The sequence below is a fragment of the Semicossyphus pulcher genome, unplaced genomic scaffold (assembly GCF_022749685.1).
Source record: "Semicossyphus pulcher isolate SPU_LCO1_2020_fin unplaced genomic scaffold, fSemPul1.0.p SCAF_6, whole genome shotgun sequence".
Taxonomy (NCBI): domain Eukaryota; kingdom Metazoa; phylum Chordata; class Actinopteri; order Labriformes; family Labridae; genus Semicossyphus; species Semicossyphus pulcher.
Genome location: NW_027211737.1, coordinates 7,582,130 through 7,602,542, shown reverse-complemented (window position 1 = coordinate 7,602,542; position 20,413 = coordinate 7,582,130). Strand labels below are relative to the sequence as shown.

The 20,413-nt window shown below is 42.7% G+C and overlaps 1 protein-coding gene across 2 annotated transcripts in view; it reads right to left on the bottom strand.

The window, feature by feature from the left end:
- taok3a (TAO kinase 3a) overlaps positions 1-20,413 on the bottom strand; it is a 77,783-nt gene that overhangs the window by 2,297 nt on the left and 55,073 nt on the right. For both annotated transcript variants that reach the window (XM_069682831.1, XM_069682832.1), the window contains exons 12-20: positions 18,831-18,998; positions 17,107-17,304; positions 13,769-13,906; positions 7,715-7,951; positions 6,360-6,488; positions 5,225-5,428; positions 4,319-4,558; positions 3,601-3,813; positions 2,939-3,121 (exon numbers count right to left, since the gene is read on the bottom strand). In XM_069682831.1, coding sequence (XP_069538932.1) covers positions 2,939-3,121; positions 3,601-3,813; positions 4,319-4,558; positions 5,225-5,428; positions 6,360-6,488; positions 7,715-7,951; positions 13,769-13,906; positions 17,107-17,304; positions 18,831-18,998 — 1,710 coding nt within the window. The remainder of the gene's footprint in view (positions 1-2,938; positions 3,122-3,600; positions 3,814-4,318; positions 4,559-5,224; positions 5,429-6,359; positions 6,489-7,714; positions 7,952-13,768; positions 13,907-17,106; positions 17,305-18,830; positions 18,999-20,413) is intronic.

Here is a 20,413-nt window from a genome sequence, read left to right as displayed (position 1 = left end):
GTTTAAGTGCAGTGCTGGCATAGAGGTTTAAATTTTGGGTTAAATATTTAACATCTGGTATTTGCAGGAGGTAGACACAAAAAAGAGCCTTTGCGGTATAATGCAGTTCAATACAGCACAAAACAGACTGCAGCCTCACAACAGAGTGGAAGCAACACTTCTTACACAGCCACACTGAGACCGTTACAAATGCCGCATTCATCGCAGGGCCATTGTGTTGCTTTTCATGACACTGCAGAGTTTTTCCATTATGTTTTTTATTTGCGACTGCTGTAGCGACTTTATACCCTTACTAAATAACATTAAAGATTTACCATACATGTGATGTGCATTGTTTTGTACTGTGAAGGTGTGAATGTGTTCATTTGGTCGTGGCTTGAGTTGTGTCTGCTGGCTCTTTCTCCCACACTAACTCGGCACACACATCCACAGGTGCAGACAAAGCACTGCATGGCGCAATACGGCAATCTGGCCAACTACTGAGCATGCACAGAAAACTCCAGACTTTGACCATGAACCGAACCGGAGGACAATAGTGCTTCTAAAAAGCATGACATCATCCCAGTCCCTGAGTGCAGATCCGGAAGCAGCCAGTAGATGGCGACAGAGCACCGCCGCTCGCTCCAGACACCACTGGAACCCAAAAGAACTGGATCAGGGCGGCATTTCAAACGTCTCGTCCTTTGTTGTCGGAGTGCTGTCTACTAGACTGTGTCGATGACGTCGGTCACTTTGAAGGAGGCGAGCTTAGCCAGTTTCTAATCTTATCACATGGTGTTTGTAAATATGGCAGGCAGCCTGAAATGTCACTTAAATGATGCGTTTCTATCAGTGTTTTGCAACCAAATACGCAGACAAGGACTGATACAACTGTGTCAAATTTATGTGCAGGCAAGAAAAATTGTAGGAAAGTATGAGAGCCAGTTGCCAGGTTGCAACAAAACTTCAGATGTCATAATTAGTACTACTTATTGATTGACAAATACAAAATAAAAGCACCGAAAATGCAATGACTTTACGTAACAATTACGATTGGACAAAAACAATAACCTTTTAGAGCAAAGTAATATAATAAATTGTATTAATTGTGTCTAAATGTAAATGTTGTAATAAGAAAACAATACTGTTGTTTAGAGATTTACCCAGCTTTAGAAATGTGTGGGAGAAAAATGGCTGTCTGCTCCCTGCAGGACGGCTTGCCACTGTCATCACCACCTGTGGTGAGGGAAATCTGTGTGTGTGTGTCTGTGTGAACTCATGACTGTCTGTCTGGGTCGCCTTTCAACGCTCGTACTGCCTGCTGAGGTGGATGCAAATGTGTATCCAGACATGTCTGCTGACCATCGAGGCACGCTCAGAAAGCAGCGCTGGACTGTTTGTATTTCAACTCATTACAGCCCCTTTGTGTTTGTCTGTGCACTTACATGCTTCAGATGTGTTCTCTACCTCCTGTTTGTAATGCAGTGTGAGCTCTGTAGGTGCAGGATTTACAAGGACAGAATACAGTAATTGATATTAAAATACTGGTTTTACAGTTTTGTGTCTACTTATGCTTCACTATCACTAAGAGTAAGTTGGTGAATTTAATCAAGACGTTTGCAAGAAGTATCATTTTAACACATCTAAAGGGAAATGTTTTCATATACACTGTTTAGAAAGACTTAAAGTTGTGGCATAACTGCTGCTGTCATAGGGAGGGATGGCACTTGATGAATAGCACAAATAGGGATAAAGTATAGTCTCTCCTTAAAGGCATTCATAGTGTTGCATTTAGGTGCACACACAAAAAGAAGTTTTTTTTCCTTTTTTTTATCGTTGCATGAAGTTAGTGTGTATCGTCAGTCTATCATCAGTTTGTTTAAAGCTTATAGGAAATGCAGCAACACTTAAAAAATGTTACAATCCCCTCTGACTGACTTAACAATATCATACATTTCTAACTACTCAAAAATACATCATCTAAGATTAAACTGGGCCTAACCCAACGTTATATCTGTATTCATTTTCTTTTTGAGCCTTGGGTTACTTTCTGTCTCTCTATTTACTTGCTGTATTTTACATTTTAAGGTTTTTTTTCTTTGCTCTTTCCTTGCTTTCATCCAGTTTTATTTGTCTGTGTTAAAAGGCACTTTTGAAGGTTTGGTATGATGCTAATTTCAAGCTTCATATTTCACTCTGTGATACCTGTGGAGTAGCTTAGCATAATTTACAGTTAAAAAAAACCTCACACTGGTGCTCTGTGCAGGCCCTCATACAGCGGCTTTCTAAAACCACTCAGTCAGCTCTGTCCCTTTAAGAAGCCCACTTTCTTCTGATTGGCCAGCTCTCTGAAGCCCGCTGAGGCTGCACTTTGTGACGTCACAAAGTGCAGCATGTAGAAAAAACTGTGTGAAACCTGGCGTTCACAGCAGCATGCAGACTGAGCTGAGAAGCCTGGGGATTACTCCAACATACTTTTACCGACAGATTTGAAACTTCACCCACGTTTAGTCTGGACATCCAACATTGTAACATTATATGTCTTATAATGTGGAACAGCATGATACCCCCACTTTAAGGTAAATAGTTAAAATTTTAACCAGGCGAGTGGAAGGATTTAACAAGTCTTGAAAATTATTTTGCTAGCAGTCTTCTAGATGAAATGCCAGGTTTATGCCTGAACATGCGTTGTTTTTATAACAAAGAGGGATTATATTCTCTGTATTTCTTTATTTTAAAATCATAAGCTTTTGTATTCTTTGTACTTTTTTGTTCTAAGGAATGTGTCTTAAATCATTTGGGGAATAAATTCCTTATATCATTGAAAGTAAAAAACAATTCCATCATTGTGTTTCATTTAAGTTGTCTGTATAGATAAGAAAACGTCATAACAACGTGTATGAATGTCATTTAAAGAGGTGAAACAAATTGAATGAACACAGTGTTTCCATCACCACACCTTTTGTTCCAGGTGAGCCCGGCGCAGCGACACCTTCTGCTCCAGCTTCTGCTGCTCGCGCTCGTGCTGCGCCTCGGTCTGCATCTTGATCTTGCTCTGGTAGGCATTGAGCAGCTCCATCTCCTGCTGCAGCTGCTGCCTCAGGGCCTGGCACTCGGCTTCCTGGGCCTCGTCCAGACGCAGCTGACACAGCCGACCATGGACCGCGACAGGGGAGAGGGAGGTACAAAGAGACAGAGAGAGAAAGAGAGGGAGAGAGAGAGAGAGATGGTAGATTGAGGGGTGGAGGTTGGGGGGTACATTCATAAGACACGCAGAAGGGGAGACAGAGGAGAAAGAGGGAATAGAGACAGACAGGACAGAAACGAGAGAGGAGGCGTTGAGGAAGGGATTGAGGAAAGTGGAAGGGCAACAGGGAAAGACAGTGAGAGTGGAAGGGTTAGAGTTTTAATAAAAACATGAAGGGTGACATAGAGAGGTAAGAAAGATGTAAGACAAGGACAAAATGTGGGATATGGACAAACAAGGAACAGAAAGTAGAAGCATAAGAATGGTGGACAAAAAGGCCTCAAAGTCCTGAAATTCATATCTCCAATATGCCGTTTACAGAACAACAAATAATTGTTCAGAAAAAACAATTACGCAAGCGTCTCTCCGCTTACCGCCTGTGAGGCCATCATCTCGTTGATGCTCTGCTCATATTGCTCAGCCAGGATGGCCAGCTTGCGTGTCTGCTCATCCTTCAGGGCCTTGAGCACCGTCTTGTGCTCGGCCTTGGGCGTAACTTCCATCTGGTGGTGGCGCAGGGCCTTGTACTGCTTGGTTTGCACCTTACATGTGTCCTGGAACTGCTTTTTGATCTGCAGCTCCAGAGCCTGGTGGAGGGGACAGAGACGGACAGTGAAAACGTGACTAAGACTGTTTAATTTAAAGCGATGCATTTATTTAACACCGTTTATGTTGGTTGTTTTCTCTCCATCTTTAGTCACGCTTTAAGAAATCTGTTGCTAAAGGTTAAAGGTTTAAAATTGTCAGGGGCAAAAGTTCTATTCTTTATTATCCTCAAAAGCAAATCAAACTGAAATGACATTCAGGGATGAGTCATTTCGTCTCTTCTCTCACAGTTTTTTAAATTAATTTGTTACATCCATCTTGCATCAGTGTTTTATCAGAATGTTCCAAACATAAAGGACATTGCTCATAGCTTGCACCATCTTAGAGGTGGATCCGATTTAGCATTTCAAATACCCAAGAAGAATTTTAAAAATGGAATCTAGAAACAAAAGAAAATCAAAAAGGTTTTTTGTGAGCCGTGCACTTCAAGCACCTGGATCCTTAAAACCCCGGAAAGGAAACTTTACCGTCTCGACATCGACTCACTTTGAGGTTTTTGGGCTGCTGTCGGAGCTCCAGCACATGCTTGCGGTGGAGCTCCCGCTCCCGCCTGTTGTTGTACTCGATCTGGTTCTCCAGCTCGGTCTGGTGCTGCAGGCGGATCAGGTCCATCCGCAGCTTCTGCAGGGTCTTCAGCTGCCTGTGCTCGAGCTCCTGCATGGACTCGTCGTGGCGGATCAGCATGGCGTGCTCCATCTCTTTCTGGGTCTTCTTTTTGTTCAGCTCCTAGGAAAGACGGGGGAATGGAGGGGTGACTTGCAGTAGGGTGCTATTGATTAACATTGTTTGTTGGGGTTGATTTCAATGTGACATTCATATTTTCACAAGTAGAAATCAATTCCCTCTCTGTTTGTGTCAGGTTTAAAAACTGGCTGCCATTCTCAACAGCTGGAAAAATCAATAAACATCACAGATTAAGTCATTCTGATTCATTTTCCATCTAAACGCTTCCTTTTCCTATTAACCAAAACATTAAACTATCATCAAAAACGTGACTCAGAGTAGCGTGTATTTTCCCACAGAAGGCTTCCAATAATTTCTCAGATTTACACAACAGCTTTTCAGATTATGACATTGTTGCCTTGCTTTACCCTGCAGTAATCTCCTTATTGTTAACAGAGAACACCTCACAGATCTAAAGAACAATGGGTGTAATTATTGAGAAAAAACGCTGCTGTTTGCTGAGAAAGACATTTTTGTTTTATAATCTTGTTGGACCTGTTTGCACCTTCATCACAAACAATTTCCAAAAAACACGGTGTTTTACTTTAATCAAACTCTCCAAATGGACGTATATGGTTTGGTAAACTTCAGTAGACATTAAACAACTAAATTAACAACCGATTTATTCAATTGCACATGATGCTTTTTTAAGATGTACGTCCTCCACACCTCTCGGATCTGTTCCTGCTCCACGTCGTGCCTCTTGATCATCACTTTGCGCTTGAAGCCGCGGCTGTTCCTGTCGTAGAAAACTCTCTGCTGGGCCAGGAGGTGAGCCTCCTCCTCGGCCTGGGAATGTTGCATGTTCTCCTTGTGCTTGGACAGACGCTCCTGCTTCTCCTTCTTGGGTGTGCTATGGTCCTCGTTCATCTCCTGAGAAGAGGAGAACGGTGTCAGCTCTTGGCCTTGGCAATTTGCAGTTTAATTTGAGCTGTGATTGGTATGTTTGACGTATATTTAGAGTAATTTATCTGTTATGAAAGTGTTATATATCCACACAAATATCAGTTTGACTGGGAAGAATAAGAGATAAATTGTCTAAAGTCTAAAGTCTAAACCCGCTGATATATGAGAAGCAAATATAGTCTAACTAAGCATCAAACTATGGATATAAATGCATGCCTAAATAAAGAACAGTGTCCACAATATTTAGTGTTTGTAGTGAGAGTACACGCCAAACTCAATATGACCTTCCGTCTCACACTACAGATGACTTTCATAGCCAGAGGAGGCTTGGAAGAAAACATTTCAGCCACATCTATCCCTCCTCAGTACGAGTTCTCTTTCTCTTTCATGGGCTTTAAGGTAATCTACAACTCCAGCTAATGCACTTAACACATGAGCCTGATCCCCGCTCTCTGTGGTGTCTAATTCCGTTATAGCCCTCAGTTGGTGGGAAATATCTCTCCCTGCCAGCGACGCTTTCTTTTAACTGCGCTGACCTAATTTTGGTCACTTATCTAGTCACTGAAAAACACAGTGTATCACACTCGCAGCCCACAGGAGCCAACTCTCTCAGTTACAAGGTTGTGGAGGCACACAAATGCACATTGTATGTTCCATGGATGTGTGGCTTTCCATACATGTGTAGGAACATAGTGGGCTGAGTGACTCAACGCATCTTCCAAAAGACCATTTCGGAGGTACTGAATGTGCATGTTCGTGTGGAGGAGGGCTGATTCAACAGTAAACAGCATACAGGGCCGCATGTGTCATGCATGAGAGAGAGAGATACAGAGAAAGAGAGGGGCGTACAAAGGCGCTCGCCTGAGGAGGAAAAGGCAAAGCAACAAACGCGGCACACCTCCTTAATCTTCTCCTTGCAGAGCTTGTACTGCTTCTTTTGGTTATCCAGGAAGGTGGTCAGCTCCTTCTTCTGCTGGGCCACCATCTGCTGCTGGAACTTCTTCTCATCTGTCAACGATGTCTTCATCTGAGGGGGCACAGGAAACAGGAGGGAGACAGGGGCTGTTAGCTTAGCACGGAGGGCTTCACTGGATAAAGGCTGCAAGCTCACTATAATACACAATAAGACACAATAAATAAATTAGACTGTATATCCCGTTAAGTTCAAGACTGAGCTTGTGATGAGTCTTTTCAACCATAAACACCAAACATGCTCTGCTACCAGCTGAGGATTACTTGTTTATTGCTTTATTATAAATGTTTTGGTTTTATTTAGACAAAACAAGACACCTAGAGAGGCATTTTTAAACAACTTTTTATCAAAAAAAAGTCTCAATTAATCCTTGAATAATCTGCAGGTTAATTGATAATTGAAGTGATCATATATCTACGCCTTAAATCTCATTTTGGGCTAGCTTTTGGGTTGCTTGTCATGTGTAATGCATTTGCGTAGGACTGGTAAAAGCCACTGGACGATTGGTAAATGGACATTTTTATGTTATTGGCTGCTGTAGCTAATGGCAAATTTAAATACATTTCAACACACATTTAGAGAAAGCTGCAATATGAGCACATGTGGTCGGTAGGACATTCAGAACATCAGTCTATTTTTCGCCCAGCTCTAATACACTTGATATATTTTCCACTAAACTCGGCTTACAATAACACACGGTAAAATGCTGATTTAATTTATAAAACAACCCTTTTTCACATTAGAGGACATGTTGATGACAGCAAATACCTGCCGTATTGGTTTAGCCTGGTGACACGTGAATGTGTGTGTTTATGTTGCTGTTTATGGCTGCGTGCTGCTCCACTGTATATGAACAGATATACTATCTCGCTGGCAGGTCCGGCACGCTGCCTGCTAATCACAGAGATATGCAGCTTGTTTTCAGAGCGTGACATTCTGTGACCCACTTCTGCCCTTGTGTTTCATCTCGTGTATCATTGGGTGGCAGCAGTGTGTAAAGTCAAAACTTTCCTGAGCATTTGATGTAAAACTGAGGCTGCAGATTAAAACACAAAGTTATTCTTAAACAGTTAAACCTTCCCTTTAGCAAGTTACAGAATCAAACATGTCCGTCACTCTTTTTCCAAAGCACACCTTATCCCCCAGCCAACTGTTGCCCGGTACATGTAGGTCAGCGTGATCATCTGTGAAATAACTTAGGGGTTACTGTTCTTATGCATCCACTCACGCCTTTCCAATCATGTCCTATAAGCCCCCACTCAACCCCTCACGTATCCCACCTCCTTCTCGGTGTGCCCGGCGTGGCGTTTGGCCAGCTTCTCCAGCTCGATGTAGGCGTTGTTGGCCTGCGTCTCCACCTCCTTCTGCAGCTTGAGCCGGTGCTCGTCCATCTCGGCCTTCAGCTTGTTCTCCAGGGCGATCAGCTGCTTCTGGTGCTGCCGCCGCATGCGCTTGTAGCCCGACATCTGCTCCCGCAGCTCGCTCTCCTGCTCATGCTCGTGGATCTGCTTGGTCACCTGTGGAGGACAAGGAGTTAGGAGATGTGAATGCAGAGATATGTGATTTTTGATCTGACTGAAAACCAAACTGTCTAACACGTATACAACTGATCGCAGGGTGTGGAGCAAGAGGAGCATCCGAAGCAAACGCTTAACATGTCACCTTTTCTTTGTAAATATGCAGGAGAATATACTTTTCTAGGTAGAGCTGAGAGCAGAATTGAATTGAAGCTGTAAACGATTTCGGTTCGACAGCATAAATTCAGCAACACAGGCAAGAGAGACGTTTCAACAAGTGATGGAAAATAAAGACCTTAAAGCAGAAATACAGTGAAATACGTTCAGATTTAGTGACCACTACAGCCAAACAAAAGCTCTTTCATCTGACCGTCACATAACACAGTCACTTAATAGATCATCCAGCCACAAAAGCTCTGCTGATGAAGCTAGAAAAAAGTTTATAAAACTATATTAAACACACATAATGGAATTTAATCTCACACCAGGATCATACCGGCGTTCTAAACAGCAATTTAACCCATGTATTTAATAAACCCTGCAGCCGATAAACCAACCTCAAGACTGAAAGGGTTCTCCACATCTAGCTGGTACTCGCTCCGCATCTTCTCGTAACTTCCACCTGAACTCCTCAGGCCAAACATGATGGCGACTTTAGCCAAGTGCACCAGCATCCAGGAACCTTGTGCAGCATCCTATGCCCGACAGAACCCCGTCTGCGCTCCGATGCCACCCCTGAGACCCCACCCTTACTGGACGACGACCCCCTCCAACCCCTCCCTCTCCTTGGTTCGCGCCCTGGGCACGCAGCGGCCGAGGCAGGCGTGTGAACTGTGAATGAGGCAGGCCGACCGCGCGGGCCAACAAGAGCACAGAGCTGCTTTTTAGTCGGGCTAACGCTAAGCGGCGGACAGCAGGTGGGTCACATGAATACCTCATTGAGTAAGAGTGAGAGAAGTTGGAGAGGGGGGGTCAGAGAGGAGCGGGCAGAGAAATGAGGGGAGGGGGGGTGATTGCGAAGGAGAAACAGCAGATGGAGAGTGACTGGGAGAGAGTTAAGGGGGAAAGAAAAAATGGTAATAATCAGAAAGAAAGTACATCTACAGGGAATAATGGTGAGGGAGGGGTGAGTTTGCTTAGACATAGGTGGAGGTTGAGCCCCCCCCTCTTTACTTAATCTGTGCTGAATCAATACCCCACTGTAACAGCAGCTCCCAATCCCAGTCACTCGCCTCACTGCCACCCTGCATGCTGCCACAAAGGGCCAAGTCACGTCATGTGACGGCCCCTTTCAAACAAGGCTGAGGGACTGGAGAGGAGATCATATTCAGGGGGGAGGAGGGGGGAGAGAGAGGGGGGAGGGCATGCAGGCTAAAGGTGAATTTTCCAGTGAGATCAGGGAGAATTGAGCAGCTTAGTTATTCTGCTTATTTTGCGGATCAAGGTGGAAGAAATTGTTTACTGCGCGGGCATGATGAAATTCAGCTGGAGGTTGATGCGGCTGATTTGTGCGATAATGAATACGAAGCGGGAGCGCTCACAGATTGTCCTCCTGCATTTTGTTTGTATTAAATTACCAGCGACGGTGCACTTAGACGCGAAGACAGTTTAAGCTCTGTGTGTTCACCGGGTGTCTCGTGTCAATGAATATAAATTGACCGTAGCGCTGCACCTCGATCAAGGCCAACACAACCTTTAAAGACACCTTATCATGAAGCGTCTGAAAAGAGTTAGAAATGCCCAGAAAAGAAAAATAGAGATTAAAAAAAACATAAGTGCCCCTGCTGACAAATTTGAGAAAAGAGTGGAGCTCGTTCCTTTCTTTATTTTTTTCACTGATTTTAGTAAAAAGGCTTTGATAGAGCAGGTCAAGGATGTTTTCCTGACTGAATTCTGTTTTGAAAAGAAATAATTCAATTTGCTGAAGATCCACGATGCTCTGCAGGACACTGAAACATTTCATGTCAGGAGATAAATTAAGTGAAAAAGCAAAATTGAGAAAAATAATACAAGTGAGCGGCTCTTTTATTCATTGTGACATGAAGGAAGAATAAGACTTGCAGCACTGTCATGTTCTTCCTTAAGCCTGATCTGGCTCTGTGTCAGCTGTGTGAGATAGACGAGGAAGACATGACTGGGCTTTGAATGTTGCTACAGATGTATAGGAACATATGGTGAAGTCATCTGGCCAAAGAGGGGAAGCAAAAAGCCTCTACAGACCCTCATTTATTGCCCTGTTTTCCTGCACAGGCACAAATGAGGGGGCTCTGTACTCTCATACGTCTGTTCGGACCTCATAAGGGGAGCAAATGCAAAAGAGGTGCATCTTGTTTAACCACAACCTCTGACATTTAAACCTTCTAACTAAATAACTGTACAGCACGCACCAATAATGAGTTTTAAGCTTTAAGTGTTGCCAAAAACAGCTGGCTCAGGGTGATGTAAGGTGCATGTTGCGATGCGTCTTATACTTGACTGTGATCTGCAGCTCTGTTGTCGACGTGCTGATAGGTTTACAGGCTGTCAGGTTACAAAAGAGCTGCAAACGAATCCAGCGGCAGAAGAGGTCGTCTCTCACACAGCCTCACGCTTCAGTCAGTTACTTCATCTGACCTATAATAACCCCTGCCCTCCCTCTCACACGCTTCTTATGTCCCACATTCGCTCTCGCTTTGCACCCATCCTTCTCCCTCTCCTTCCTTTTCCCCTGATAATCTCTCGTCTTTTCTTTCCCTCTCCACCTCATCTCTCCTTTTCCTTCCTCTCCTTCCCTCTCCGTGTTTTTCAATCCCTACATTAGATCGGACTCCACGCTTCATGGCACCTCTGGGAGACAAAGCTCATCACCCTCTTTTTCCTCTCTCTCTCCCCCGGCTTGTCCTTCTTTCTTAGTCCAGATTTTAATCTGCGCTGCTCTTTTGTCTCTCCTCTGGTTGCTTATCTGTCCCTCTCATCCCCCCGATATCTGTCGTCTGTGTCCTCCATCACGTCTTAACCTTCTAAAGCCACCATCGTTTCTCATTTCTTTCAGCCTTTAATCTCTTTAAATCTCCCTCCATCACTGTGATTTCCTCCTTTGTCTTTTGGAAATAAGAGCTCATTTTGTTCAACATACATTTCTCACTGAGGAATTTGCACACTTGTGTATTTGAGGATTTTACTGATTAATGGATGTATGTTTTTGATGCCACTTTTATAAATCCTTTCTTCTTGTTTATTTCTCTCTTTTCTTGCTCTCCGTCTTCCTCTCTTTCTCTCCTGTCTGCCGATTCATCTCCCCTCTCCATCTGGAACCCCCGTTCTTCTCTTCCCCCCTCTCCCTTTGTCTACCTGCTGATTCCAGTCTCAGCGAGTCGAGGCCAATCTGAGGACGTCTGCGCTCGGCAGAAAAAGATGATGTCATCTTTCTCAGCGCCGGCGGCTGGCAGGACTGGCGCTATCACACGACACAGATACTGAGGTTTACACGATGCTGCCTCTTTTCGAGACAGGCAGACACTCAGAGCTGCCGACACAGTCTGTGCCACCTCAGCTGCTTACATCTGAGGCTTTCAGCTTGACTTTAATCCACAGCAGCTAACAGGAAGCACAGGCTCTTGTTTGTGCTGAAAACATTTCTTTGATGTTTGAGTGATTCTTAGAACAAACAGATAACTGATTGGACAAGCAATTAAGACAGAGTCTTTATCCATTATTAAATTCAATGTATGTGAGTAGAGGACGCAGGGTATATTCCTTTTTTGCACAAGAACAATTGTCCCTAAATGTAAGGTTACCTGTCCTGTGACCTGTCTTCTGATAACATGAACAAATTACTTGTGTAATGGCCCTGACACACCGTCGGACCGTCCTTATAAGTCTGCGGCCCTAGATGGCCCCTGTCTCTGGCATTTGAGCTGATTGTGGAAGTTAAATCAGCAGCCGAGCCTTTCGGTGAGAGAAACCACTCTGATGGGCTGTTCAGCTAAGTGAATCAGTGCACAAGAAGAGAAACAGAAGCGAGGAACTTACGCAAACCACTTGTCCTTTCCTCTGGTCTGACAGCTAGTGCCACATGCACTCTTTTAGCAGACATATTCTTGATATGGATATATTACCAAACTGTCTGAGTGGTGAGTGAGTGGAATAAAAATAATCTGGTTTCCCAATTTAATGAAAAATGCGGCTATGTAGAGTTATTTTCCCTCCTGCAGGCGCAGAAAGTTTGTGCTAGTTGAACAATGGGTGTAGTATTTGTGCTACGTTCTATTTAAACTACTTAGCCCAGATACAGGTGACATGAGGTGACGCAACAGTCAGATAAAGCTTAAGTTGTGGTTTGGTTTGTATGGGGATTCAAAGAAAAAAGAGGTGTAAATTATTTAAATTTGTCCAGCTAGCTAGGTTTGTTTTTTTATCAAGTTAAGGAAACTTGGCGTAGCTAGCTTTAGAAGAGAAAACATAAAAGTTTGGAAGAACTTTATCAGGGTTAGCTTGTAGCATTAGCTTGGACATCAAACAGTGTAACAATGTTACCATGTTACAATTTCGTTTAGCAGATGATTTTGAACCAAAGCGACGTACATCTGAGAGTTAATGATCTATGCCCATTCGTATCCGATGGCTAGGCCACCGGGAGCAATTTGGGGTTCAAGGACACTTTGACATGTGACTGTAGCAGTCAGGGATTGAACCCCCACGGTGCAAACACGGTCTGTGCTAGCATCTGCAGACCAAGGTGTTAGCCTGTTCTGCTAAAGCTAGGCACTCGCATTCACAGTCAAGAAAGAGACAGGAGCATTCGAATAAAGACAGATGATGAATCTGTACGGCGAGCGATGCTGTGTCAACCTTTTTATAGCTAAGGCATGTGTCCTGCTTTGACATGAGCGTCTCTACTCAACTACTCAACTACAACTACTATTTTCAAAGACACTATCAGGACACAGACGAACACACGCGTCTTCTTATGTTCTCTGATGTCGGGTTTAAGACCTGACAGCAGGAGGAACTCACAATTAAAACCAATGGGTCACAGATGGGTAAACACGCACACACTCGCAAACACTTACACACCCGACACCACAACTACTTACTAGTTACTAGAGCCGGTTTCTATGACAACAGACGGGGAGGGAGAGTGTGAAAGAGAGACAAGGAGGAAGAGAGAGAGAGAGGTCCACCCCCTTCAACACAGAATATTGAGTAAGATGTGAACATGATGTATGATCAAGTGCAGGAGAGGAGGAAATAAAGGAGAGGGGGCGGAGGGAGGGAAGGTGTAACGTGAAGCGTGGTACAAGAGGAGAACACAGTAAATGAGAGGTAAGACAGCAGACGGGGCTGAAACTGGAGAGCAGATACAAAGGTACGAAAGGAAGAGGGGAAGACCAAAAGATTGACGACCGGGGAAGGAAAATAATAAAGATTTTTGCAAAGGAGAGTCCAAGAAGGAAAGACAGTCCTGTTTTTATACGGCGCTGAAAAACATCCGTTAGTTAGAACGTGGATCCACATCACGTTTCTTGGCATTGACACGTTACAGTAAATCACACCCAGACTCGACTTTAAACTGGCACATTCTCAGACAGATTTTAAAACAGAGAAACAAAAGCCTGCCCTCTCTGTGCCCTCGTACGCTGCTCTGCTGTAAACACAACACTCTGAGAAAGATTTTGGCTTCTGCAGAAAGTACTTCTTCTATTTTTCGGTTTTCAAAGCACTTTTCAGGTGAATGTTCCACAAATAATTGATCCTGGAACCCTTAAGGCGTATGTTTTTGGAGCTCAAAAAGACAAAATAACAGAAGAAAAGAGGATAGACTGTTGTTGAACCTACCAGTGAGGCTGATTTTATTGTGGCAAAGCGGCCCTGGTTCTTGTAGTTCTGGGCCTGGCTGCTCTTGTCGGAGGAGGCCGGCCTCAGCCCAGATCGGTGATCTCGGTGGATCCCATCATCCCAGTTGTGCTGATGGTCCTGTGTGAAACAAACACATGCAGACAGCATTAATAAAATGCAAAGTCATGATGTAGAAGTCATTGACTGAACAAGAACAAATGAAGTGACGAAGGTGTAAAAAAAAATGTATGTGAAAACTGTGCTGTGCTGCAGGACGTTTCACAGATTTTAACTCACTAAAAATGTGCCAGTGTTTAAACACTTCACCATCTTTCAGTGAATTTTTAAATAAGAAAATTCCCCATTGATTTGAATCTTAGGACATTTCCATTTCAAAAGGAATCTTCAGCATTTGCTAAAACTGTGTCAACTGTAACCTCTAAAAACATGATGAAATGTCAACACTCAAATCCTCCGTTTTAGGCTGGGGACCAAAGAGTTTATTCATGTGCGGAGGGAACTTCATCAGCATGTGAAAACAGCGTGTCACTCTCATTTGTTCTCAGCTCAGCCCCTGAACTTGAAACAACACATTGTCTGTCTGTTCATAAAGTGACATCCTTATTCAGTCACTGTCAAAATACAAAGAGCGGATGAAGAAAGAGAATGATAGAGCAGTGACAGCCCTCTCCTCATTGATTCTAAAGTCATATGAGGTATTCAGTGAGAATGTCGGTCATTGTGTTAACCTGTGTGCTCGATGTGTGTGTGCGTGTGTGTGTGTGTGTTGGATGAGAGAGCTGAACGCTGGGAAATGGCAGGGAGTGTGTGCCTCTTGTCGACATGTGTACACAGCCTTTGTTCTCCGAGTGTGAACGGTGTCGGTGATGAACTTGAAGCGATCTGCCAAACAGTGAGGGCTGTGTCGATGGTTTCCATGGTTTCAAAGAGGGTTCGGAGGAGGGGGGATTACGCATACACTTATAAATCAGTTAGAGAAATCCAGAGGATGTTTGCACGCAGCCATTTGTCCTTTTCTATTTTGGAGTGTACAGTTATTACAACAGAGAGGAAGTGATTGTACAAGTCGCATGGAGTTAGTTGATAGGGCCTGCTGTCTTTTAATGTACTCACGTAGGACTACTGCTCTTAGAAATCCAGGTACAAGGCATTTTGGGAAAAGTTTATTCTACCGAAAGAGAACAACCTGAGCAAATCGTAGATCACCATCTACTCTTAAAGAAATTAATTAGTATAGGGTTAGATATTAGTGGCAGCGCTTGGTTTCAGGATTACTTGTTTGAGAGGCATCGATGTGTCAAAGTCAGGTCATTCAAAATCTGACTTTTTATTAATCAGTAGAGGTGTGCCACAAGGTTCAATTTTGGGCCCAGTGCTCTTCACTGTTTATATCAATGACATTGTCTCCCTTCTGAACGGTTGTCATGCCCATCTTTAAGCGGATGACACTATTGTGTATTGTACTGTGGATTCTGTCCAAATAGCTGTCAAGAACTTATCAACCTTCAACTGCTACTTAAACATACAATCTCAAATGTTTCAGTTTCATGCTCTTGATCGCCACCCACTGACAATAATCTGTAATTAAAGGAGCACACTTCCCAACGTCTACGGCTGGCTCCCTTTGTCATGATTGGAATGCTTGATTTTCCTCGCTGACGGTCTCTTTCCTCTTCAGACTGTTTGCCTTCATCTGAGCGTCCAATTTGTTTCTTTTTCTTTGGATTTTCTCTTATTGTTGAAGTTGTATCTGTAGTCATCCATCTTTTCTTTGTTTGTTCAGCCATAGTAGATTACTGTTTACTCGCAATGTTTACAGAAACCGGAAGTGCATTCACTTAGCTCCACCTACCCTCTCTGGCAGACCAACCACTGCTGGGTGATGGAAAATGCATCACTAACTGGGTGCCGCTTGTGATTTTGTCGCCACAGACACCCAGTCCATAAAAATATGATATACTGCAAATGCAAAGGCTTTCATCAGTGGGCCATAGGCTCAATCACCATTGTGTACACTCATTCGGTGATAGATAGAGACTTAAAAGACATTTATTTAAATGAAAAAGTTTGAGATTATACCTTTAATGTGAGTAAAACAAAGTTCATGCTGTTCTCTGCAGCCAGAAACAAATCCAATTTTCCTCTATCTAGTAGTGTTGAAGCAGTGTTCCTTTCAGTTATGGATTACAGTGATGCTGCAGATTCAACTCTTAAGCTCCTCAACTCTGTCTATCACTCTGCTCTAAGATCCATAACTGGTGTTAGATATGGAACACAGCATCGTGTCCCTTATGAGAAGGTTGGTTGGCCTTCTCTTACGGAGAGGCGCAAAAACACTGGTATTTGTATGTTTTCAAGACCCTTATTGGTAATGCCTCCTTACATTACAAACTTGTTGGGTTGGAATTTCGGAAACCCAAGTGACTCGTCCTACTGATTGGCTCGTTCTTAGAGTCCCTCGAGCTTGCACTGAACTTGGTAAATCAGCATTTTCCACTGATGCCCCTCGCTCATGGATTGCCCTCCAACGCACTCTAAAGATTAAAGTTCTTCCCTCTCTTGCAGAGTTGAGGACTTTGATTTCGAGCCCCTGTGTCAAATTGTAACTGTTTTAATTGATATTTAGTGCTCTATTGTTAAAATGTATTTGTTCTTTTTGCTGTTTTAATGTGCCTGTAATCTCCACGGCGTTTGAAATGAGGGAAACCTAAATGTCCTTTCAAGAATGAAATCAAATAAGGACTATTATTGTAAAAGGAAAAAAACGTCTTAGTCTGTAATTAGGTTGCTCCACCTGGGAGGATTTACTGTCGCTTGTGAATATTTGTTTGTCTTTGTTTCAGACGGACATCTCATCTAGGCGATATTTCTCCAATTTCCAGAGACGGTGCAGAAACATTGTGAATAAAAAACATATTTTTGTTTGGGAGTTTCTGATGTAATCGTTAAAATAAGTGTTGTTTTTAAGTGGTAGGAATTATTTTTGTACTGTGGCATCCCTGCTTAACCTCATTTGCTTCTATTTGGGAGTTTTGAAACAAATGTAAGCAGAGAGGATGAAATAGTCTTAAAATAAAAGATTTATGACAAAATAAGTTCCACTTTTATATTACCAACAGTGTTCCAGTTTAAAATACTTTTAGATGAACACTTTGGAAACATGACAGATGATGTCCTGTACATCATCCCATCTCCGGCTGAGCTCTGCTCTCACTGCTCTCACTGCTCTCCAGCTTGTGTTTTTGTACGTTGTGACCTTTGATCCATCACCACCACCTACGTCCCAACAACTCCAACCTTCACCCCTGACTTTTTACCTTCTTGGTGTGTGGGGACGACTCCAGGGTGCTGCTGTAGTCCTGCGGGTGCATCATGGTCATGTCGGAGCAGCTGTCTTCCAGCACCTCCTGTATGCTGTTCACGCTGCTGCTCTGGCTGCCCGTGCTGACCGAGGTGCTGGGGATGGAGTGGTTACTGCCCAGGCTGTTCATCTTACAGCTGGCTGCCTCGCTGTCCTGCAAGAACACACACACACACACACACATATAACACAAATAAACACTGAGGAGGAATTATAAACAGATGAAAATACACACACATATTCTCTTGTCTTTCATCCCAGGCCTTGCTAAATTCATTAAACGCAGTCACCTCAGTACAGGGCAAAGAACTAATGACCTCTAGATTATATTAGAATCAAATTAATGCTAAATTGCCAATTAAGTTCAAATTGTTCTGATGATTACGTGTTTGTATCATTCACTTATGTCAATTTTTATGTGCATATCTGTCACCTGAGATGCCCTCTCATTAGAAGGCCAGTGTGTGTTTACATGATAGATAAGGGTAATCAAACTGCACAGCGTTAAGGTGCAGCAGACAATTCAGTTAAGTCTGCGGTAACAGACCGTATTGGGATGTTGTAATCAGCCTCTGCATCTTCCCCTGAAACCAGAAAACGAGGTTTGGGACTGCAGGTTTTCTCAGTGAAGCCTGCAGCTGCGTCTTATTGCAGTTAAGTCTGGGAGCTGCTCTGAGCTGCTTCCTGTGGTGTAGGATGACACTGCTGCTGTGGCTGCTGGCTGTCCATGCCTGCTCATGCTGCCTCAGGGCCGGGTCAACTAAGGGACATTTCATCTCAATGTCAGACCGCTGTGGCTGTAGGAGAAAGACTTCAGCTTGTTGTGACGTCCAAGCGCGGGAACTGCTGTGAGCAGCCGTCACATTTATTTCTGTGCTCTATCTAACATTATTAGAACTGAAAAAAACTGCAGTTCTGACGGCCACTTTGGGCACAAACATGACATCTGGTTCCTCTGATTTTGAGAATTAAGTTAATTAACAACCCTTCAGATTAACTATTCTGTCCTCACTCTTACTGCTGTGAATCTGGATTTACCTACATGTTAGCTGACATAAAGTGAAAAACTTGCTCTCTGCAGTGTACAAGTGCTAAATTACAATAAGAGATGCATACACTGCAGGAGAGATTATACTGTTTAATTATGATTATAGAATTATGAAAGATTATACTCTAAAAGTGACTACAACCTTTTATTTCAAGCCCCGGATTTTCTCTTTTTATTATCATAATGAAGTGAACATCTTAGAGGATGGGACTGAAAAAGAAATTTGAAGACTATCGTTCTAGAAAATTGTGATTGGCATTAATCAATGTTTTTTACATATTTAATAGCCCCAAAAACTATTTAATTAATCCATAATAAAAGATATTGTTAGCTGCAGACCTAAACTGGTGTATTTGCCTGCCTTCTCTGTGGATTATTACTTTATAGTAGGCTACCTGGTTATTATTCATCTGTATTTTACCTACTATTGTCTCGGTTGGCTTTTCTTTTTATACATATGTGGACTTTTCTTGTTATACTTCTTCCTCATCTGGTTTTATGTTTTTAGCTCCTTGTTGTCCGCGCACCTGCTTTAAGCGTGACCTCACTCAAACTATAATTCTAGTTTCTGTTTTATATCCCCATATTGTTTACATTAACCCATCAATCTGCCCTCTCCCTTTTGCTCCCACCTCCTCCTCCTCCTGGCTCTCTCCCATGGGCCCGTTGTGTTTCTCCTGGTAGAGGATCTTCTTCATCTTGCGATACTGCAGATTGTCCAGCTCACGCACCGCATCCTTGGTCCTCTGGATGAGGTCGATGAGAATGCGCGGCGATCGTTCCCGACGCACAAAATCATGCTGGAGAGAGAAGGAGAGGAACAAAAAGAGTGCATTAGTTGGGGTCAAAGGTTATTTGAATAGGCATAAAAGGAGGGAAGAATTGGTTACAGTTTGTTATACAGAAATCTGATTTAATTCAACTTCAGCCATTAATTTTTTTTCATCAAATAGCTAAATTGTAAAGTGGAAGATGACTTTCTTATTTGTCCATATGTTCTAGTACTGTGGTTCTCAACTGGTGGGTCAGGACCCAAATGTGGGTCGCAGAGCTGTTTTCATTGGGATCGCAGACGTGTGCTTGAAAAAAAGAAAGTTGTGGCAAAAAGTCTACGCTGCGCTTTTATTTTGAAGGACATGAGTTTCCCATGACGTGCATGCAGTAGGAGTTTAGCTTATTCACACTCCATGCATTCACTAATTAGGACAGCTACAGTTACATTTACATTACATTTATTTATGTTGAAAAAAGGCTGTTATCTGAATGCATTGTAGAGGGGATAGTTCTCCTCACAATGCCACCTGCTGCTCATTTTGCTCGACTGTTATACCGTTGTGTTTTGTGATGCTGACATACGGCGATGTTTCGTTCTGTCTCAGGTCCAATTTTTATTTAATAAGTGGTTGAAGTGGTTATAATGTTCAGAAATTTGGGTCGTGATATGTCATTATTATATGTCAGGAGGTGGTGGTGGGTCCTAAGGTGAGAACAGTTGATTTGAGATTCGTGCCAAATGTTTTCTAAAAATACTACTTGATTTTAAATCAATGTGTCCTATAAATAAAAAAAAAAAAAGGAAACAATAAACATTTATTTGGGAAATAAAATGTCACATTTGCTGGATGATGCAGGAAATTTAAATCATATAAAATAAGTGAATTCTCAGTAAAAAACAAACATCTGAATGACCTTAAAGCTTTTAAGCAGAGTTTTGTTTTTCTTAAAAGATCGTGTTATTATATCTAATTCTACAATTTAACACTGCATTGCTTTCTTCCAGTGCATTATTTCAGTGAACACACAGCTGTGTCTGTCACTAGAGGGCGCCGGTAGGTTGCTCAGCCGGTCCTGGAAGCCCCAGCACTCTTCATCCTGTAGTGCTCTGAACACACGGGATCTGTGTAAGATTGTCCATAAAATTGATTTTCAAAAACACTCATAATCCTTTTCATTTCAATAAATAATGTCTTCACTGCATTTGCCTTGGCACCAAGTTAATTATAGCCAACATAAAGAAACAAAAACAAGCATGGAGTAATGTGATGATTATTAATAGAGGGGTTTCAGTCAGAATTTTTTTTGGTTACCTCGAAGGCTTAAAAACATAAATCTGCATGGACAGAAGAATTGATTTAAGGGAAAGCTTATAATTTAATAATATGTAGGACATCATTTTCTTTATAAAAATCATGATTATTTACGGTATTTTCTTCAC